The following is a 23,854-nucleotide window of genomic DNA, read 5'->3' on the forward strand; positions in this document are numbered from 1 at the left end:
GGCAGAAAACTTAGCCTAGCAGCTCGGAAACCAGTTAAGATGCCCATGTCCTGATCACAGTACCTGGGTTCCACAGCCGGCTTCAGCTCTTAACTCCAGCTTCCTGCTTATTAAGGCCCTGGTGGGAGCAGCAGGAGCTCAAGTGCTTGGGTTTCCAATGCCCACATGGGAGACCTGAATTAAGGTCAAGTTCCCAGCCATTTGAGGAGTGAACCAGAACAGAAGAGTATATTCTCTCTCCCATTCACACTCTCATGTGTCTCTGCTCCTCAAAAAATAACATAACTTTTTAAGTACACAAATTGAAAGTCGTCCAACTCAAAAGACTATGTACTGAATGTTCCATTTATCTGATATTCTAGAAAAGGCTGAACACTGGAGTGACCAAAAGCACTACAGCAAGAGATCAAGTACAGGGCTTGACAGCTAAGAAGCGTGTGGAAATTGCCTGGGGTTCCACATCTTGATTATGGTGATGGCTACACAGTCGCATTTCATTTCAAAATGCATGCTGTACACATAATATGAATTTTATTATGTGCAAGTCAAACAACAATAAAGCTGCAAAAAAATTAAGGCAAATGGTAAAGATGAGCAGGAAGTGTGTCCAAAAGGAGGAAACAGCATGGACAACGGTATGGCTTGATTTTGGAGTCAATGGTCATCATTTTACACCAGCGAGAAGACAAAGGCATGAAAGCAAATGCAACACAAGGAACTGCTCTTTAAAAAGGAATAAAGGGGGGCCGGCGCCTTGGTGCACTAGGTTAATCCTTCGCCTGCGGTACCGGCATCCCATATGGGCACCAGTTCTAGTCCCGGCTGCTTCCTTCCATTGGTTCACCCCCAAAATGGCCGCTACGGCCGGCGCTGTGCCGATCCAAAGCCAGGAACCAGGTGCTTCCTCCTGGTCTCCCATGCGGGTGCAGGGTCCCAAGCACTTGGGCCATCCTCCTCTGCCTTCCCGGGCTACAGCAGAGAGCTGGACTGGAAGAGGAGCAGCCAGGACTAGAACCCGGCACCCATATGGGATGCCAGTGCCTCAGGCAGAGGATTGGCCAAGTGATCCACAGTACCAGCCCCTCTACATCGCTGATTTTTAACATTTAACCTGGTGCTCAGAAGTTTTGGTACTGATTCGAGTAACTTCGAGATAAAGTTTCAACCTAGCCAGGATATCTGAGGTACCATTCCTGGATCCCCCAAGCTCATGCCCAGCACCCTGTCACTCTGTCTCCAAGCTGTCAAATTGCACACAAGAAGCATTCCTTAAGCTTCTCTCGCCAAAATGTAGGCCTCAAGAGCAGAGACCATTGCTTCCCATGAAGAATACGCTGTCAGGTGTTTGGTTGAACTCCGTGCCTCTTTGCCTCCGGATACACCCAGCTCCCATTTCTCATTCAATCCTGCGAATCCTTGACATGCGCACTTGAGCCTCCCATCCACAACACCTTCATGTGAGATCCCTGCCATTTATTGCCTTAACCCCTGATACTCAGGCTGCGGGCCTCACTGGCAAGATTGAAGGCTGCTGAAACACAGATGCACAGCCCTGCCATAGACCTCCAGCTTCAAAGCCTACACTTGAACGAGATCCCCAGCTATTTTAGAAGTGTGTTGAAGTTCAAGAAGCACTTACGCTATGTGCTATAACTCTCACAAGTCTGGGCAATTTCTCACTCATAACTTCTAGAAATTTCCAATGCCTCCATATCTCCAGAACTTAACTCCTACCCAACCAGCTTTCTGAACTTCAGTTCATGTCTGCCAGATACACATTAGTATGTTAAATTTTTGTTCCTTTATATCTTTCATGTGAACACACTGGAGGTGGAATTCTATGATGGAAAGAGCAGTAGATTTAGAGTGAGAATGAGCTTTTCCACTTGCACCATTTAAGAAGTGTGTGACCCTGAGCAAGTCACCGAGTCTCAGTTTCCACACCTGTACACTTGGGCAAACACCCTATCTTACAAAGTGCTTATAAGATTACACACGGCATTCAGCAAAACACTCAAGTGTTAGTTTCCTTCCACTCTCCTCTACTCTCTCACAAGCAGTATTTTTCCTTCTCTTGTGGTACATAATAGCGTTAACACTCCATTGTTTTTTTAAACATCACATCTAACTATATACTGGCTATTTAATGCAAAATTGTGCTTCTTTGTAATTTTCTGCTTTATTCGTATCTTGGGCTACCACTAGTTTCATGTTTCTTTGGTAATCTAAAATATCACATTACAGAATGTCACTCATTTATAAGTTTAGAAATAATTTCTAAAGGTTTGGTATGAGAAGAAGTGATCGCTCTATTTACTGTAAATCCTGGTAAAGGAATTCTTGAAGTGCTTCTGTGTTTGAGTCATTTCTTGGACTTTGCTTTTTTGAGTCACTACCTGATCCTCCACTCTTTTTGGCAACTAGAGTTTCATCTTACTGGAATTGGCCAGCCCTATTTATTGTTACACTTGAAGCTTTCTGCTTACCACCTGTTTCAAACTCTCCAATGGCTACACTTACAGCAGGACTTTGGCCAATGTACCCTAGTAACTTTCTTCTTTAATACAATAGAACATGACTATAATCTACACTTTTATTTGTAACTTGTGTACTGGAATAGTACTTCAGGTGATTAATCATTGAGGCCTTGTATAAAATTTAATATACAATAACCTAAACTGAACAAAATACTCCATTTTTATGTGTGTGTGTGTGTGTGTACACCACTTATTCCCAATCAAAAATGTTTGGAGATCATTAAAAACAAGCAAAGAAATTATGTAAAGTGAATTTACCAGTTACTGTGTAAAAAAACAGTTTCCAAGCCAATGCTTTAAAAATCAAAATGTCATGATATGATCCTGGGCAATTTAGATTAGCAAGGTTTTACAATCCTCAGCCCTCAACAGGAATGTTCAATTATCACAGAAAATACAACTGAACATTCATAAATATCTGCATGAAAGCCGTAAAATCTAAAAAGGCATTTATATGCACATATCAATAACATCCAAATACTCTATTATTTCTCAGCTGGCTCGTGTTGAAGGACCAAACTTCCACCACAGTTCATCTACTATAACACACATGTGCTCTCATTTAACATTCCTAAAGTGAGGAGTTATTAAAATCAGTTATCTGGAGGCTGGCACTGTGGTGTGGCAGGTAAAGCCACCACCTGCCGTGCCAGCATCCCATTAGGCACCAGTTTGAGTCCTGGCTGCTTCACTTCCGATCCAGCTCTCTGCTATGGCCTGGGAAAGCAGTGGAAGATGGCCCAAGTCCTTGGGCCCCTGCACCCACAAGGGAGATGTGTCTCCTGGCTTTAGATCAGTGCAGCTCCAGAGGATCACTGGGGGAGTGAACCAGTGGATGGAAGACCTCTCTTTCTCTCTACCTCTGCTCTGCTTCTGGCTCTCTGTAACTCAGCCTCTCAAATAAATAAATAAATCTTTTAAAAAATAAAATTAATAAATAAAAATCAATTATCTTAGATTCAAAGGCATAGGAGACTTCAAAAAAGTTCATGGAAAATAGAATTCAAAGCCCACTTTGGTGCAAAAATATTTTGCAATTTATGTATGTGAAGAGGTCCTCAAAAAGTTCATAGGAAATACAAATTATATTTTTAAAAAAAATCCATGGGGTTCTTAAAAATGCTTTGTACCAGATGTATATTTTAATTATAATTTTCCATGAACTTTTTGAAGTCTCCTCACAAACTAGTAAAATTTAAAGTCATATTGTAAAGATGTTTGTTACATACCAAATCGGGTAGTATCAATCATGTAAACAAATCCAAGTTAGGCATAGCTGATCTGGTTAAAAAGCAACCTATGTCAATTTGTCATAGAGCACTGGAAAGAGTATCAGCAAATTTTTAATGGCCTGTTACGTCTATTTAGACAACAGAACGGAAAGAGGGCACATTCTGGAGGCAAAGACACTGTCTGAATTAAACTCCTAGCTTCATTGCTATTCCAAGTTCATACAGCTAAGCCAGTTCCTTTCCTCTCCGCCTCATTTCACGTGAGGCATCTGAAGCAGAGAGAAATGCCTGGCTGTACTGTTATAACTAGTTTAGAAAGAACTTACGTAAAATACTTGACGATGCTCAATAGCTCTTACCCAGTTTATCTAAAGCTAACTGAGTAGCAGTGTTTGGACTCATTCTGATGATTTCCTAACCTTGCTCACTGCTAGTCATCACTCCAACTCCAGCATCCCCTGACACAGGACAAGGAAGTCATCTCAATGCTCAAGACCCAAAACAAATTAACAATCAAGAATGCTTCCGCTTTTCTCCACTTTTGGTTTCAAGATCCAGGTAAGGAAAAAATAGGTCTTATGACCGTATCTACCCACAGGATTCAGGATGTTTGCACAGTGAATATTAAATATGCAGAGGATGCCATTAACAAAGCAAAGGAGCACAGGTAGCAGGCTCAGTACCCTGAGTGGAGCCTTACCGCCCCTCTTGCCCCCCTGTCCTCCGCATCAGCCTAGCAGGAGTGTGCTGTTTGTACCTGTGCTGGAGGCAAGTCTCCAGCCCTGTGGGCCAGGGCCATCTGAGGCTGAAATAACCCACCTCCCTGTACTATGACGAGAAGAATACGAGGGAAGACACAGAGCTCTATTTCATAATAACAGGGAGCTCAGCAAGCTGTGGATGCCTCTGATGAACACTACTGCTCTTATGTCCATCCAAGAGATGGACAGAGCCCCTCAGGGAAATGAGTGTATCACCCAAAACAAAGATCTAGGGAACCACAGGATCTGCAGCCTTGCTCGGAGACCTCAGACATTTTTAAACATGTTCTTATCAAACCAATGTGCATGTGTTCTACTCTTAGGAACGCTGCAGATACGTTTTATACACATTTATTAATGAACATGGGATAAACAAGAGCTACCTATTAGTTTTTTCCTTCTCGGTATGAAATCAAAAGTAGTCTAATAATGTGTCAGCCAAACTGCTTACCCAGAAATGCTGATTCCTTGAAGATGTCCATACTTCAGTGAATTTAGAAAAAAATGCATTGCAAAAGGCCTGGCAGTCATTGATATTATAATGCAATAAAATATGAAATGCAGTAGTAACAATGATACTCTTGATCTCAAGCAATTTTTCCCCAGAAGTACTCAAAGCACGGAAAGCAAACCCCTGCTAAATTGACAGCGGTTAATATAAACACAATTTAATGCAAAGCAGGTGCTTCCCCAAGGCTAAATCCCAACTTTTTCCTTTTTTAGCTTAAGACTCAAAGTATGTTTTTAATCTGCTCCTTTTTTAATAAAAATTATACCACAGAAATTAAACCTACCATTTATACACAGGAAACAGGCTAATTTGAGTTACTCAGATTTACACAGATAGTAGACTATGTTTCCCTAAAACTCAAGGTTTTTCAGTAAAACTTTCTTTTTAAAAAATATTAATTTATTTGAAAAGCAATGTGACACAGGGAAAGGCAGACAGAGAGGGTGAAAAGAGATCTTTCATTCACTGGTTCATTCCCCAAACAGCCTCAAGAGCCAAGTTTGGTCCAGGCCAAAGCCAGGAGTCAGGAACTTTGTTCAGGTCTCCCATATGGCTGGCAGGGTCTAAGCACTCGGGTCACGTTCCATTGCCATACCATGCACATTACAGGGAGCAGGGTCAGAAGCAGAGCAGCCCGGACCCAAACGGCAACACTGATATGTGATGCCGGCACTGCAAGACGCTTCCACAGCGCCAAAGCTCCATCCTCTCTGAGCAACACGTGCGGGCCAGGAATTCCTGGGTTTACTCTGCATATCTGGCCAGTGGTATGGGAAGCAGGGTACCAAACTCCTGAGAAGATAAACTGATGACACGAGATCCTACCCGCTTAGACATGCATGAAGCAAGGCACATGTCTCTGAGACACGAGAGATAAATCCATTGGCACCCAACCCACACTGCTCAGTGCTGCAGAAAGGACACCAGAGTCATTAGCCCTGAAATCTAACTGCTCCATTAGCCTAAATTCTTTAAACAATATCCTCCATGCCAATTCTACTCATATTTAATATTAGATGGACAGATTCCACTTTTTTTAAAAAAATAAATCTGTCAAAATTTGCATTCACATAAAACAAAATGCATGAACATAAAAGTGTTTGAGGGTACACCAAAAAGCTCATGGAAAGTGAAATTAAAAGAGGTTTATTTTGGTACAACAGTTTTTGGAAATCCATGTATTTTTAATAGTATAGATTTTTTTAGAAAGCTTTTATTTAATAAATATAAATTTCACAGGTATAGCTTTTGGAATATAGTGGTTCTTCACCCCCATACCCACCCTCCCACCCCCAAACTGTCCCACCTCCTACTCCCTCTCCCATCCCATTCTTCATTAATATTCACTTTTTATTATCTTTATATACAGAGGGTCAACTAATAGTACAGATTTTTTAAAAATTTTTATTTTATTTATTTAAAAGAGTTAGAGACAGAGACAGAGACAGAGACAGAGAGAGGTCTTCCATCCACTAACTCACTCCCAAAATGGCTACAATGGCCGGAGCTGGGTCAATCTGAAGACAGGAGCCAGGAGCTTCTTCCAGTCTCTTACAAGGATACAGGGGCCCCAAGCATTTGAGACATCTTCCACTCCTTTCCCAGGCCATCTGCAGGGAGCTGGATTGAAAGTGGAGCAGCTGGGACTCGAACTGGTGCCCATATGGGACACCAGTACTACAGGCCAGGGCTTTAATCCACTGCACCACAGAGCCAGCCCCAATAGTACAGATTTTTCTATAAATTTTTGAAGATCTCTCCTATTTCTTAGTTTGACTTTTTCATTGTATACAAGTAAAATTGGAACTAAATCATAAGCATGCCTTTCCATCTCAAACACAATGCCTTTGTCATTTGTAATTTTTTAGAGTTTTATTTATATATTTCAAAGAGAGACAGACAGAGAAGGAGAGACAAGGGAGAGAGAGACATCTTCCATCTTTTGGTTCACTCCCCATATAGCTCCAATAGTCAGGTCTGGGCCAGGCTGAGCTAGGAACTAGAAACTCCATCCCTTAGTCTCCCACGTGGGTGAAAGGAGCCCAAGCAAGTGAGGCATCTTCCCTTGCCTTCCCAGGTACACTGGCAGGAAGATGGAGAGGAAGCAGGGCAGCCAGGACTCTGAACTGGCACTCTGATAAGGGATGCTGGCGTCAGAAGTGGACCTGGCTTGCGACATCACTGCTCTTCAATGTCTGCCCTTTCTTTGTAATTTTTTAATACCTACCGTAAAAATCCCAATTATTTCAGATATTGTAATCAAGAATCTTCATACTCATTGTAATGTTGGGACAGTAGCCTTTGGATAGACAAAAGAAATGGAAGATGCCTCAAATAAGCTAGCTAGCTTTTCTGTCACTGGAAAACACAGATGCAGTGCACATGTAAAGTCAGTAAAGACAAGATTATCAACATCTATTCTAAAAAAAGAAAAAAACAATAAGCCCTAAAAATCCACTCAGATAATATCTTCTTATCTAAAGAATCACCAAAGAGTGACTAAAGTGACACCTTTCACAGAAATAGACAAGAAAATGGTGCAACAGAAATAAACCAAAACAATGTCAAGTTCAGGATTTGACTGGTTTGGATTAATGGAAGTACCTTTATATTTCCTTTTCAAAGTATGTGGGAAAAAAAAAAAACCTCGGAAGAAACAGATCCAAATGGAATTAACATATTTTAAACATTGCAGAAAATAGAGAAAAACAATTGGATGTCAAAAATGTTACAAATTTTAGTCCTGCATATGCAGAAACAAGATCAAAGAATTATCCATTCCCTGGTCTCTAGTTTTGCTATTTTAATTTTTAAATTTTTAAAAATTGACTAAATACAAACATCAAAAGACACACATCTCTCAAAGGAGAGAAGCAATAATTCTAAAATGGCCTCAATTTTTAAAAATAAAGTACCTATACTTTATAATTACAATTTAAGTAGGCGGGGACAAGATTCTGAGGTCAAGAAAATAAAAGCCAAGTTGCAAAAATGACCACAATAATAACTAAATGGTATTTATTAAGCACTGACTATATGCCAGGCACTACACACTTTACACACCTCACTTCATTTAATCATTACAACATCCTTGTGAAGTAGTAATAGCACCCAAGTGGTTTTATTTGCTGAGTTCCACGAGAACACCAATTACACGTACCTTCTTTACTAATATACTCATAGAACACACGGCTGGACACACAGTGAACAAGCAGGAATTATTTGCCATAAAATCAAAACAGAGAAGCAAACCTATTACAGAGAGGAAAGGTAATCCATGTAAGGCCACTCAGCCCCTGGGTAACACAGGATTAAACTCCAATCAGGAGACACCACAAGCCCTGCGCTCCTCAAGATGCTTCTGTTTGCAACAAGCGACATACATCTAATGAGTGTTTGTGTTCCCTTCTAGGAGAAAGTAACTACACTTCAGCCTGATGTATAGCAAAGAGAGTTCAAATGAACTGTCAGGAAATCTTCAAGTGTCTTTTATTTTTATTCTTCAAGTGGCTTTTAATTACGGCCAAGTCAAAGTTAACGTGATCTTTTACTGGACCGACAGATGGATTTGGAGTTTAATGCTGGACACAAAGATAAGAGCCACCAAGGCAGGCAGCTTGACTTTGGAAAGAGTGAGGCTTCTGTTAAGTGTCTCAGTGAAATGTCTTATTAAATATTTTCTCATTAGATGTTACCTCCACTATGATTTCACATTTTTTAAAAATTTCTTTGCCTTTGAGCTCCTATAATAATATTCCAAATACTCATAAAACTGCCATATTTTTCTACCCAAAAGTCTTAAGCATGTATTTTAGATTTGTTCCACAAGATGAAAACTGAGTAGTGATCATCATATGAAGACAATGAAATGTTTCTAATACTTTGTATAAGCATCATTCACATGTCAGCTAACCCTGTATCATTTCTACATCATCACAAGGATTTATTAAAACTTCCACCAGCTACTTTGAAAGACACATGGAACAACCTTCCAGTTTTCACTTATCGCTCCCACACGGGGAGGAGACACATCCTCCTCTCTCAAGGCGTGTGAGTTTCAGACTATGTTGTAATTTGCCATATCATTATTCTGGTATGATAAGTGAAAGGTAATTGAAACCAAAAGTTCAATGACTGCTTTGCCAGATCTGCTTTGAGTTTGGATGATGGGAGAAAAAAAAAAAAAAAAAAAAAAAAAAGAGGAAGTCTTGGAAAAGGAAAAAAAAAAAAATCAGTTTCTCCCTATCATGACAGAATGGCTTTAAAATATCCAGGAAGTCTTTGTAGCTGAAATCCAATTTTCAAACATTAAACTACCATGGTTGTCCGGAATCAAGGAGATCATAAAAGGAGTGCGACATGTTCTCTACCCACAAATAGTTTCGAGGATCCAGAAAAAAAATAGTGCTCTGAAAGCTCACCTTCTTTGTAACAAGGTGAAATGTCCAGACATCTCTACCTTCCTGCAGAGCTCTTTCCACGTACTTCCTGGCTGTGAATTTACAGGGACATCTCTTGGATCACAACGTGAACCCTACTGCAGTCACTCCTCTGTTTTATCTATGCCTAAGTGCGTTGCCACATCACAGATGCAGAATCAAGGTTTTTACATGATAGCTAAGTGAATGATTCATGTAGGCTAAAGTTTCCTCTTACTGAATTAAGCGCCATTTCCTACTCTGTAGCTCCAGAAATAGACTTAAGCATATACTCCAACAACACCTCTACCCCTATTACATAAATGATCACTTAAATCAATCCAGAATAAAAGATGAAACTTGAAAACAAAGCTTAATACTTCAAATTACTGGTAGAGTCCACATTTTCAAAAACAGCTGAGGAGACTACCAATTTGACAGTGCATGTAATTTTAAAAGTGGGATTCATTCAACACAGGCAGCCCTACAGATGGTAATCAGAAAGACAGAAGGACCTCTTTGAAAAAGATGTTGGTGTCTTTGACTTAACCCTTTGAAGGGCCTTGTTATAAAATAAATGCTTTAAATGTGCCATCAAAAAGGGCTCTACAAAAATACAGAGTTCAGGTTACTTCTGGAGATAAAAATTGTGGTTAGAGAAGTCCACAACACGAAGTTACATCCAGCAAGCCAAGAGAGAAGCTGTAGACTCCCCCCGGGGCCTTTTTTGTATTTGAGGGTGTGGAAAGCTAAGGAAGCAGTTAGCAGGCAGAAACTCCTGTACCTGAGGAAGAAATTAATCACTAGAAACAGAAAGAAACAGATTCAGATAAAACTTTAACTGTTTTATCACTTCTTCCAATACGAGGCCCGCCTCCTATCCCACAATCCTTCTCTGCAGCTCGGACTCACAGGGACTCAAATTTTGCGACTAAAAGCATTTATGAACTGGGCCAGACATTTCTGCTGCTGGTCAGTGTGTGAGCAATCTGGAGGAATTACTGTCCCCCTCTAGATAAGTACCTCACCGCACAGAATGGCTGAATACAGTAAGGATACAGTTAATGCAAAAATTTCCTCTGTCTTATTCTAATGCATCAGTAGAAAAGGAATGCTTTAAAATAGTAACATGAGTGACAGGTGGAAGACACCAAGCTCAAGTTACAGATCCAAGTTTAGAAATCATTAAGCTTGTTATAAAAAGATTAAGATGTTGTACAACTCACTTGAAAGACATGTACTTGCAAAAAATGAAAAACCAGGTTTAGATCAGAAAAGGGTGGAATAATGCAAAGTAGGTACATTTCTACTTATATGAGTAAACCTTAAATACACACACACACACACACACACACACACACCAAGTACCTCAAGCACAATTTGGCAGACTGATAAAAAACAGGCACCATCTGGGAACTTGATTCTGAAAAAAATGACTTCACAGTATTGCCACAAAAATTGAGCACTTTTTTGAAGCTTCAGAGATCAGATAAATCCTTAAAACATTGATTTGAGCCTCATTTATTTTCATGATAGAAATACATTAACACTAATTTGGCTTCCAATTATTATTCCCTGGACAACTAGCATGTGTAAAAATAAGATTTGATTTCTATATCCTCACTCTGATAGATTTATAAAAATAACTCAAACAATGGCAATGTCTAAAATTACATTTCACACCTAATATATGAATACTGCAAATAATGATTAAGTTTATACCAGAAAATAACTTCTTTGTTTGACTGGAGTACTATGTTCAAAAGAACTGCCATCCTGTAATTATATTATGAACAGAATGTATCTGAAGAAGTGCTAAAAGCTGGATTGGAATGGTAAGGGGGTGGAGAGAAGAAACATGTTTACAATCTGTTCAAATCCTCAGCTTAAAAATTTTGATATGTAAATTGATTAGAGCATTATTTTCTGAGTCAAATCGCTAGAGATAGGAAATTAAAACCTTTTTGTTGAACCCCATCTTTCTGCCAACTCCAACTCCTCCAATAGAGTACTCCCGGGGCTACTCTGTTGACTCGCTCTGTACTACAAACAATTACTCTGCGCCTCTTGATGTCCACATTCCACTGAAGAACCATGCCACCTGCTACTGGTGCTCTCCAGTGTGCAGTGGTCTGTTGGCATGGCCACTGTGTTGTACTCCTCCAGGCCTTTTGTTATAGGTGTGCCTAGAACAGCTCTGTGGGAGTCACATCACCTCCTCTCAGCAGATCCCATGCATTTCTAAGTTCAACGTTGACATCTGATCATCAGTTAATAGTAATGCAAGTTCAGGGTCATGGGCTCAGATCAGGGAAGCCTTAATCTACCACACTCATGGAAACTAAGTCATAAATTTGCTTATTACTCTCCTGGGAGAAAATAAAGATAGATCCTACCCATGAAATCAAGGATATCAAAATTAAAACCGTCAATTGATTTTGAACACACATATATGATCTCCAAATAAATGGAATAATTCCAATTCCAACACACTTGGAAAAATTCAAACTACTAATTTCTGCAAAGTAATTCAGTCAGAAAATTAGATCACATATTAATATAATTACAGAAAGATAAGGAGTACTATAGTTCTGTTTGTGTAGTGACAATTTTTTTATTGCAAATTAAATGTAAATCTCAAATCGGTAGAAAACTATTGGGGAGACTATTGTACTTTGATTCCAAATGACTGAAATTATTTAACAGTAACAGCTCTTGAACTGACACTGCTTCTGCCACTCATTCGCCACACACAACTTTCCCAATGCCATGTGCCAACTATGAATATGTCATTGCTAACCGCTAACCCCCCCCCCCACATTCGCCAGCATGGAGGAGGGTATCAGCTGTCCTTTCTTATCTGCTCTCAGTACATCCTGCTCAGATTGTGCTCACAACACAGCCAACCACAGCTCTCCCCACTGTTAGATCCATCGGTCCGAGCAGCTGAGTTACAACAGACTATGTAAAATAACCAAATAACTTGCCACACTGTTTGCTAAATTCATTCTACACAGATGAGCAAAATACTCTCAAGCTACTCACATTACAGCACAAGTTACAATAAGTCTTCCTATTGAGACAGACAAACAGGTTAACAAGGAAATGGGTACCCTGTTACATAAGTAAACGGTTACACTTTACACACGTCAAAGTCTGTCACAGTCAGTACCCTTCATTTCCACATGACTATTTCACTGGCAGAAAGGGAGTGAGTAAGGAATTCGAAATCTATGCCAGTGTTTCCAAAACCCAGCACTATAAATACTTGGAGCAGGAAAATTCTCAAGGGTGAGGAGAGAGGGGCTGTCCTGTGCATTATGGGATATTTAGCATCATCCTGACTCACTAGACGCCTGTAGCAGCCCCCAACTCCAACCAGGACAGAAGTGTCCCTGAACTTGGCCAAATGCCTCTGGGAAGGCAAAACTGGCCCCAGTTAAGAAGCACTAACCTAAGTGACACTAGTTCCTTCAGACAAGATCTCTGACCTCCAGGACGCTCCACATTAGGGAAGAACAAAAACTAACAACTCAGAAATGCGTTACTATTTAGTAAATGATTACTTGCTTTCCTTTCCTGACCAACACTACCTTAGGGAAAAAGAGATTCACTAACATTTTAAAGCAGTCATTAGCTAGCTTCCTTGTGAGTCACCTGGGGAGTTCAGGGCTTCCCACTGAGGTAGACCCAGGGTTGAAGCCTTTGTTCTTTGGCCCAACAAGACAGAATTCTCAGGGCAGGTGTTCTTTAGCAAAGTCAAGGTCTCCACGTGGGCATTCTCGCCAGCCTTACTTAGGCACACCTTGCTTTGACAGACTTGCCGTCTCCCCTGAAACAAGCTGCTCTGCATACTTCCTACTGCAGCCCTAACCGCGTGACCGCCCAGTTTCAGTCCGTCAGGAATTTCATTTCCCTGACGGCTGAGCCGAGATACTAATTTTTCTTAAGCACTTTTGACCAATGTCTCATGGCAAACTTTGTCCTAGCACCCTTGGATTGAGTGAACACACGCATTTTGCTTAATCCATAGCCTATTCAAATCTAGGCTACAGTTTCAAAACAGCACAACTTTAGAAGGAAGTGCATGTACCCCTAATAGACATTAGCAACTTAAGAAAAAGCCAACTCTCAAGGTCTAAAGTTTATGCCCATCAGATAAGTCTTAAGCATTTGTTGATTAGGAAAAATAAGACAAACACGTCCAAATATTTATTTTTCAAGTAAATTAAAACATGACCTTAAACACTGCAAAAGCAAACATTTCATTGTGGCCATAAACCTCAGAGTCTCTCCACTGTCTTTCAATTAATCAGAAACGCAGACAGACTCATGGCGGCAGCCACCTATCACTGAGGAGTTTAGCAAAGTATGTTCAACAGAACCAGAAGCAGACAGGTTCAAAATTGTTCACTCAGTGAAAAACATATATTGTTAGATTTCTCAGGACTAATTCTACCTGGGTTTTTTAGGCTGTGCTGCAAGAAGACATTCTATACGTCAAAGATATTTATGAATAGACGATTATTTTTCTTGACAAAAAGGCCACCGTTAATATTTCATAGTTATTTTTTAAAGCTATGAAAGGCAGCTTAATTGGAACACTAATGATAAAAATAATAAGTCTTTGAACTCGCAGAAATTGCTACTTCCAGTTCCATTATTTCTAGAGATGAAATAAGGGTTTTTATATGCTCCCTTGGAAAAATCCTAACTAGAGTTGAGAGCCATCATGATAAGGAAGCTGCCATTATTAGAAAATTATATAGTTTTCCAGTCACATTTATGAGTTTATTATGAACTCTCTGGGAGCAAATCAGATGTATGGGGTGAGGTGGGGGGCAGAATCTCATAAAAGCTTAAATAAAACCACATTTCCTGAAACCACGTACTCACAGATGAGCACCATTTTCCACTAAAATCCAACGGTACACCTGTGTCCATGTTTTCATACCTACTTTCACTTTCTCATCTGTCCTGTGCTGTTAAAATAGTGGGAAACGGTTCATTTTTGAAAATCAGCCGTAACTGACGAGGTCACTGGCATTACACCTTTGTCCAGGTTGTCACTCCCTTCCAAATATTCAGAACGCCTTTCTGACCAAGGCAATACCCTAATTCTTACATTAGCGAGTATGTCTTAATTCCAGATGTACAAAAAGCTATTCTAAAACAATTCATACTCTGCAAATTTAAAATTATCTCTAAATTCACTTTGTACGGATAATGAGTAGCCTCACCATTAGTAATCAAACACTACCACGTTAGTCAAGCATTAAAATATAAACTACCATGTCTGTCACACAGACACTTACAGTAAGACCCTGGCAAGTTGTTCCTTACAGACGGCTTCATGTTCACAATCGCTAAGCCATTTTTCAGTCTATTTTGGAGCACAGAAAGACACAGAAAAGAGTGATCTATCTGTAGTCAAGAACTCTCAGCAACTCCCTTCATTCAAGCTACAAGCCACAAGTTTAAAAATACACAGCAAACCAGGGCAACTTACTTGACAGTGACTCGATTTGATAAATCCTGCAGATCTCCAGGATGGAAAAGCTGGGCTTCTTTCAATCCAAGCTGTTCACAAGCTTTCAAAAAAACGTTGATGTTATCCTGTGAAAAGATTCGGAAAGTGACTGCTTAGCCGAGCTCTCTCACACAAAGGTTACAAATTTTTTATGATATAACTTCCAAGCTCCAAAGTCCAATCACAGCCAGGAAAAGAGGAGGTAGCAAAACCAAGACTTATATATGCATATACTTGAAAAACTTAAAAAAAAAAAAACCACCGGAGCATATAAGGTCTTTCAGCCTTCCAGACCACAAACGGTGCTGCTATCTTATGCCCGGGGAACGCCGTTTCTGTGATCTTTGTGACTGGCACGTTAAACATTACCTGTTACAGGACAAGTGCCTAGCCACTGAGCAGCAATCTACACTTTGATGTCAGCTCTGCTCTGCAAACAAACGCCCTCTTCCCAGCTTCGCACGACAAGCTTCACCTCTCCTCTTTAAAAATAACTCCGGCTACTGACATTCACCCACCCAGAAACTGTTGGCAGGGAAGGAATCAGAGGAGGCACATTCTGTTTCTATGATTACAAATTACAGCACGACTGTGGAATACCACACCTGGAATCTGGGCTTGGTTGCTGAGCCAGCTCTTGACAGACAGGGGAACCATACCACAGGACCAAGCCCAGTGTTCATTGGCTAAATCACCGCGTTCAGGAGTGGCACGTTACTCACTCCCTGCACCTGCCACAGGAGCTGCCTCCAAAAACTGAAAAGCTATCCCCCACCTCCCAAGGCTGCCCGCATATCCGATTTCAAAACCGAAATTCTCCATTCACAAACCAGCACTTTTCATCAATGTAAACTGCTGTACAAACCTGAACCATGATATTCTATTTATAGCCAGCTGCATTTCAAACACAGGCGCACACTCAGTTACCAGAATGAGGTTAGGCATTACAGTTACTACTCCTAAAGAAAACATTTGAAGGGGCTGAGTTTGTGATGAACCAAGGCAGGCTTCCTCCCTTCCCTTCGTCAGAGCTCCCTGCTCAGTGAGTGCCCTCTCCATACACACTGCTCCCTTAAGCACACTGGTAACAGCAGGTGCCTGTGTCAGCCATAGAGAGCCTCCCCCAGCCCGGAAGGCATCCTGCCACTTGCACCAAGGCCAACTACTCTTCTCCTACAATGGGAAGGAAGAAAGTCAGGGCGAAATGGAAAAGTGGGTGGGAACGATTAAAAAGAGAAGGAAGAGGCTCAGTTCCACAGCTTAGGCTCTTGGAGAATGAGGGGATTCCGGGAAAGAGCAGGAGAAAAGCAACTCTGATTGCCAGGGAGTGAAGGGAGATTGAGAAGACAGCACGGTGCCAGGCTGGGAGGAGGAAGGTGCTATCAGTCAGAGGCAGCACAAGTACCTAGCTATTGACTCAAACCCATGAAACATCTGAAATAAGAAGTCCAAGAGTAAAGAGATTTGTAAGTCCAAAGTTGAGGAGCCCAACGAAGAGGCGTCTAGCTTTAATATGATTTCACCTGGAAAAGGCACAAGTAATTTACTGGCAAAATTCCAAGAGACACAAAAACACAATTTTTTTTGTGAAACTCACAATTTCTAAAGATGATATTAACTGTAACTGCCAGATGAAACTAATTAATGGTTCTAAACTGACCATATGAGATACACAGAACAAATGGTTTGGTGAGCCAATACCAAAAATTCTAGTCGGCAAATCTATCAAAAAAAAAAAAAAAAAAAAAAAAGAAGAAGAAGAAGAAGAAGAAATATAGGCCATTAGAAATTTCCCACCAGTTCAATTTCATTCTTTATGTTTGTTTTAGTACTTTGTAACACTTTAAACTAAAGGTAAACTTACTAAACTGGCAGTCAAAACAATTCTTCACATATTTTATACAATTAAATAGCATTCATCTGGTTAACAAATATGTGCAGGTTGATAAGGACAGAGAAATAAAGCCATACTTCTCAAAACCCATCCAAGTATGCACAGAGAAACCTCTTACAATCTAAAGTGACTATACTTAATCAGAGACAAAGTACAAGAAAAAATAATATAAATAATGATTTTAGTCTTAAAGCCCATATTTTAACCAAAAAGAGTATCTTTTTTTACAAAGCTTCTACTTAATTAATACAATTTTCATCGGAATTTAGGAATATAGTGGTTTTTCCCTCCATACCCACACTACTTCCCCCACTCTAGTCCCACCTCCTACTCCCTCTCCCATCCCATTCTTTTTTAAGATTCATTTTTAATTAATTTTATATACAGAAGACCAACTCTACACTAAGTAAAAATTTCAACATTTGCACACATACGCCCAGACAATGTAAAAAGTACTGTTTGAGAACAAGTTTTGCAGTTAATTCTCATTGTACACCTCATTAAGGACTGAGGTCCTACATGGAGAGTAAGGACACAGTGCCTCCTGTGGTTGATTTAACGACTGATACTCTTATTTATGACCCCAGTGATCACCTGAGCCTCTTGCCATGAGCTGCCAAAGCTATGAAAGCCTTTTGTGACCACAAACTCCATCAGTATTTAAACAAGGCCATAAAGCAAAGTGGGAGTTCTCTCCTCCCTTCAGAGAAAAGTATATCCTTCTTTGTGATGGCCCCTTCTTTCCACTGGGATTTCATTCACAGAGATCTTTCATGTAGGATATTTTTGCCACAGTGTCGTCACTTTCCATGCCTGCATTGCTCTCATGGGCTTTTCAGCCACATCTGAATGTATTAAAGGCTGATTCTGAGGTCAGAGTGTTTCTTAAAGCGACTGTCATTCTATGAGTCTGCTGTGTGGATTGCTTCCCATGTTGGACATTCCCTCTTTTTTAATTCTGTCTATTGTGATTATCAGGCACTTGATGCTATTTATATGGTCTCTAACACTTAAAGAATATATTTTAAATAGTTCAATAATGTCCAACCTTAAACTAGAAAAGCTTTGTGAACAAAGTTACATAAGGCCTGTATAGCAGGAATTGATTGTACTGACATCATGGTAAATTACATTATGCATACTGGACTGGAGCCCATTGGTAATTTATATTTTACAATTTCAAAGTACCCAGCCAGAGAAGTGCCCAAGGGGAATACAAATATTTTCATGTCTGTTCAAACAAAGATGCCACACCCAGCAAAATTATTAAAATAGAAGCCTTCAACTTTCATTGAGTGGAACAATTTTGCCTTGAAAACAGCAAAAAAAGAAGAGTACAAATAAAAGACAAATTCAAATAAATCTTATCTAATTGGACTGGTAGCCTGGATTCCAAGTTGTTCTGCCACTAACCAATTACGTGGCTTTGGAAAGACTGGTTAAACATTCTGATCCTGTTTTCCTCATCTGTGAAATGAGTAGTTTGTGGATCTGTAACCCATTACCAAGGGCAAACACGTCTCTCTGTAAGGAAGCCCTACCCTCCAAGCCCCAATCCATCATACAAGCACTGAATGACCCAGCTTACACTGAAGGCTTCATGTCAAAAGCCTGCCCCAAACATCGGCAACACCTGCACTTTTAGGACCAAAAGCGACTTCTCAGAAACAAACCAATAATAATGATGAACCCTAAAGATATGTAATAGCTCCATTTATTTATTTATTTATTTATTTTTGACAGGCAGAGTTAGACAGTGAGAGAGAGAAAGGTCTTCTTTTCTGTTGGTCCACCCCCAAAATGGTCGCCACGGCCAGCGAGCAGTGCCAATCCGAAGGCAGGAGCCAGGTGCTTCCTCCTGATCTCCCATGAGGGTGCAGGGCCCAAGCACTTGGGCCATCCTCCACTGCACTCCCGGGCCAGAGCAGAGAGCTGGACTGAAAGAGAAGCAACCGAGACAGAATCCGGCACCCCAACTGGGACTAGAACCTGGAGTGCCAGCACCATAGGCGGAGGATTAGCTATTCAGAAATAGCTCCTTTCAATTTGAAATTTTTCTATGACTATAAATAAAGACAGAATAGAAATAAAAACAGTAGTTGACTTAAGATTTCCCATTCTCTCCAACTTCTGCCCTACCCTTTAGCACTGAATTGATTATAAAACAGTCATAATAGATAGGGGTATGCAGGGTGATAGAAAATTAGAGAGATTAGTAACCAGAATAGCATTATAAAGTGTCTTCAGAAAGTTTGTGGAAATGCATATTATGAAAAGCTATGCAAGGATTTCAAAATTTTTGTAACAAAATAAACTATTAATTTCATTTTCTCATGAATTTTTTGAAGTACCCACATATTTACTAACTTAGGTAGGATGAGGAAGCCATAAAAATCCACAGAGATTCTTGGGATTTTTTTAGTTCACTGTGGTACCTCTATTAGTTATCTATTGTTGAATAACAAATTATCCCACAATTTAGCAGCTTAAGAAAACAGAGGATATCAGTTTCAGAAGGTCAGGAATTTGGGAGTGGGCTTGGCTGCGTGCTCCTGACCCGGGGACCACTCATCAAGTATTAATCCACATGCCAGCCCAGACCACAGGTGTCAGAAGGTTTTCCGGGGGCTCGCTCATGTGGTTGGAAAATCATGGCTGGTGTTGACAGCAAGCCTCGGTTCTTTTCCAAATGGACATTTCCAAAGGACTGCTTGATAGAGCCACTGATCCAAGAGACAGCAGGAGGAAAGTCGCGATGCTTTATGACCCAGCTTCTTAAGTCATGTTCTGTCATTTCCTCAATATCCCACTGGTGACACAGGTCAGCCCTTGTCAATGCAGGGAAGACTACAAGAGCATAAATACCTTGAGGTGAGAGTCACTGGAGGATTTCTTGTGGGCTGGCTGCCACATTCACTTTGCACCACAATAATTCAAGTCCTGCCCACGTGCAAAGCACACAAACTCCTTCCCAATGCCCTGGAAATTGTCATCCTTTTACAAAGTGAGCTCAAAGTCCAGAATCTCATCACTTAAGTCAGATCTAGGCGTGAACAAGGTGACTCAGGTGTAATTCCTTAAGTCTAGTCCTTGAGTACATATTATTCTCAATCTGAATACCAGTGAACTAAAGAGACAGGTTACCTGCCCTCAATATCCCCAACATACAACGGTGGAACAGATGGCTGGTAATCATTGTAGACACTGCAGGTCAAAACTGCAGACAAATGAAAGGCACACAGGAGTCATGGATTCACAGAAATTCTGATACCCCGCGAAGTACAGGTTGGCAGTTCCTTCACTAGGACTCAGTGCCAGGGAATATTTCATGGTTTTTGACTCCACCCTCTGGACTCTTGGTTCCACCCAAAAATCAACTTCCTTTTTCCTGGAAAGTAGCCTGAGTTTGCAGTCATATAGCTTTCTCAGTCTGCTTCCTACCCTTCCCAAAGAAGTTTGGGGCAACTAAAGGTCTCTTAATTTTATAATTCTCTAACCCTTTTAGTATGAGCTGGCAGTGTTTCCACAAACACGAGTACCAATCTCTCAAACGTGCTACAGATTTTCTTTCAATCTAATTGGGACTCATCATATTAGACAAAATCAACACCCAGGAATCTCTGCAAGAAATGTCTATCTTGGTCTTTGAAGATGACTCAAGGACAACACCCTGAAGTTTCTTAGAAGCCCAACTGCTGATCAAGTCACTGTTTCTCATAGTGTCCATTTTTCATTTCAACAGGTTTCCTTTTTGGTGCTCAGTTAGTTGTCACTGATCAGGGAGAACATATGATATTTGTCCCTTTGGGACTGGCTTATTTCACTCAGCATGATGTTTTCCCAGTTACTCCATTTTGTTGCAAATGACCTGATTTCATTGTTTTTTACTGCTGTATAGTATTCTATAGAGTACATGTCCCATAATTTCTTTATCCAGTCTACTGTTGATGGGCATTTAGGTTGATTCCATGTCTTAGCTATTGTGAATTGAGCTGCAATAAACATTAAGGTGCAGACAGCTTTTTTGTTTGCCAATTTAATTTCCTCTGGGTAAATTCCAAGGAGTGGTATGGCTGGGTTGTATGGTAGGGTTATATTTCAGTTCACAATCATACTGATAGGTCTAAATGTCAAAGGGATCACAGAAACAAGACTAGTGTCTGCTAATACTAGAATGAAAAAGGGAGAGAACAATCCAACATGGGAAGCGGGATACACAGCAGACTCATAGAATGGCAGATGTCCTAAACAGCACTCTGGCCTCAGAATCAGCCCTTAAGGCATTCGGATCTGGCTGAAGAGCCCATGACAGTATTTTAGGCATGGAAAGCCAAGGCACTCTGGCAAAAAAAATAAATAAATAAATAAAAGAAAAACCTAGATGAAAGATCTCTGTGAGTGAGATCCCAGCGGAAAGAATGGGCCATCAAAGAAGGAGGTACCTTTCTCTGAAGGGAGGAGAGAACTTCCACTTTGACTACGACCTTGTCTAAATTAGATCGGAGTCGGTGAACTCAAAAGGCTTCCATAGCCTTGGCAGCTCATGACAACAGCCTAGGGAGATTACTGACACCATAAATAAGAGTGTCAATTTGTTAACAACAGGAGCCACTGTGCACTTACTCCTCATGTAGAATCTCTGTCCTTAATGTGTTATTCAATGTGAATTAATGCTATAACTAGGACTCAAACAGTACTTTACACTTTGTGTTTCTGTGTGGGTGCAAACTGTTGAAATCTTTACTTAGTATATACTAAATTGATCTTCTGTATATAAAGATAATTGAAAATGAATCTTGATGTGAATGGAATGGGAAAGGGAGCGGGAGTTGGGAGGGTTGTGGGTGGGAGGGAAGTTATAGGGGGGAAAAGCCATTGCAACCCATAAGCTGTACTTTGGAAATTTATATTTGCTAAATAAAAGTTAAAAAAAAAAAAAGAAGCCCAACTGCTCGTCTGGATAGATCTTCAAGGCACCACCTTGGATCTTTCTAGGAACTTACAGGATTTTACAACCACACCCTCAACTGTCTCTTGAGGCCTTGTTTTCCTGCCAATTGTCTGAATATGATCCATGCCTGAAATCATTTCCCAATTCTAGCATCATTTACTGACTAAAGAAGCTGAAATGTTCAGTATCAGCAATGCCTGAGTCCCATGTCCCTGATGTTTGTCACCCTTCACTTTTTGTCTTCTCTCACATTGTAGTATAACAGTAAAGAGAATGGAGACAGCATTTCAAAACCCTGGAAGTCTCCTCAGTAGAATGCCTACTTTATTGGGTACAATTTCCAGGCCCTATCCAAAGAAAATAACCACTGGAACTATTTAGGAAGGAGGCCACAAAGAATACAGAACAGTCATTAATTCTGGCTGAAAAAATACACATTTAGCAATGTTAAGTTTCAGACAGCCACACAAAAATACCTAGCTGGCAGTAAATTAGGTTTGGGACAACAAGAAATATTTGATCTTAGAGAATGGGGGTTTTTTTTGGGTGACGGGGGTTAAGTACACATTAGTAGTAGCTGAAATTAGGGATGCTAGAAAGCCCTCTTAGGAAAGGCAAAGAGAAAGAAGGATTCACAACCAACCCCCAATATTTAAGGGGTGGTTAAATAAAGAGGAGTCAAGAAAGGGAAAAAAAAATCTAACATCCAGAAAAATAAGAGGAAAAGTAGCAGTGAATAGCATCATGCAAACCAACAGCAGAGAGTTTCAAGAAGGGAGATGCAGGCGCTGCAAAGAGCTGCAATGAGGAAAATACACCCCCCCCCCAAAAAAAAAAACCTCTGGTACTATGAACTCCAAGGGGCAGAGGAGTAAGTGACAGTGAAGACCAGCCATCAGCAATAGGCAGGAATGCACTACATCAGGAAACCCTCATGTAACAGTAACTATGGAGCTGTCTATGAGTAAGCTCGAACCAGTTACTTTCACAAAAATCTCCTGAGTTATATGCTCAAGAACTGTTACAAATACAAGTGAATTCCTTGTATAGCAACAAGGCAAATAAAGGGTAGTATGGAAAAATAAGATTTTTTAAAAGATCATAACTAATTCTGAAAAACAGTGAAGCCACACTCAAAGCTGTGACCCGAGACCTTACAGACCTAAATCACAGCTCCCAGACGACATCACCCAGAAGTGCCCCCTATCAATGGACCCAATACCATTCTCACGATTACTATTGGCTGGTAATCCCAGGAAAAAACTATGTATGCCTACTTTAAACATGATTTTTTTTTTTCAATGAAATAGTAGCTAGTTAATCCCTCTGAAGCTGAACACCAACTGATGCTGATCTACACTGAGAAGATTACCCAAGTGACTCAAGTTTTTATAGGTAAGTTTTTTGGCAAATAAAGTGAGGAAAGGAGTGGGTATTAGGGCACAGCGGGTTAAGCTGCTGCTCACAAAATTAGCATCCATATCAGAGTCCCAGATCAAGTCCCAGCTTCTCCACTTCAAAACCAGCTTCCTGCTAATGTGCCCGGGAAGGCAACAGGCGATGGCTCAAGTACTTGAACTCCTGCCACCCATACGGGAGATCAGGATGGAGTTCTGGCTTCTGCCTGGTCCAGCCTTGACTGTTGTGGGCATTTGGGGAAAAAAACCAGTGAATGGAAGATCTCTCTCTCTCTCTCTCTCTCTGTCACAGTGCCTTTTGAATAAATAAATAGAGCTTTTGTTAAAGTGAAGAAAATGTTCTCATCAAATATGACTTACAGCAGTGTTTGTGTGCAGATGAGTCACCTGCGATTAAGAGCTCAACACTAGACCATCACCAAAAGTACTTGAATTCCACTCTTGCCACACATTAATGTCACTGTTCAAAACAGTTTTAAAGCACTTCCAAAGTATCGCGGTAACTAAAATAAGCCAAATTTGCATTTAATCACACGGTTTCTTAAGAACTGCTTTCTTAAGACAGCCCCTGAGTCACAATCTGATCGCAGCTGGCAATGATT

At 40.4% G+C, this 23,854-nt stretch overlaps 1 protein-coding gene across 23 annotated transcripts in view; it reads right to left on the bottom strand.

Moving 5' to 3' along the window:
* LMO7 (LIM domain 7) overlaps window positions 1-23,854 on the bottom strand; it is a 235,405-nt gene that overhangs the window by 87,145 nt on the left and 124,406 nt on the right. For 13 of the 23 annotated variants that reach the window (XM_070048703.1, XM_017343523.3, XM_017343521.3 and 10 more), the window contains one exon: window positions 14,969-15,075. In XM_070048703.1, coding sequence (XP_069904804.1) covers window positions 14,969-15,075 — 107 coding nt within the window. Of the gene's footprint in view, window positions 1-14,968; window positions 15,076-15,251; window positions 15,736-23,854 lie in introns of those variants that run through there. The other 10 variants (XM_070048710.1, XM_070048709.1, XM_070048708.1 and 7 more) reach the window with 4 other exon arrangements.

The sequence above is a fragment of the Oryctolagus cuniculus genome, chromosome 9 (assembly GCF_964237555.1).
Source record: "Oryctolagus cuniculus chromosome 9, mOryCun1.1, whole genome shotgun sequence".
Classification (NCBI taxonomy): domain Eukaryota; kingdom Metazoa; phylum Chordata; class Mammalia; order Lagomorpha; family Leporidae; genus Oryctolagus; species Oryctolagus cuniculus.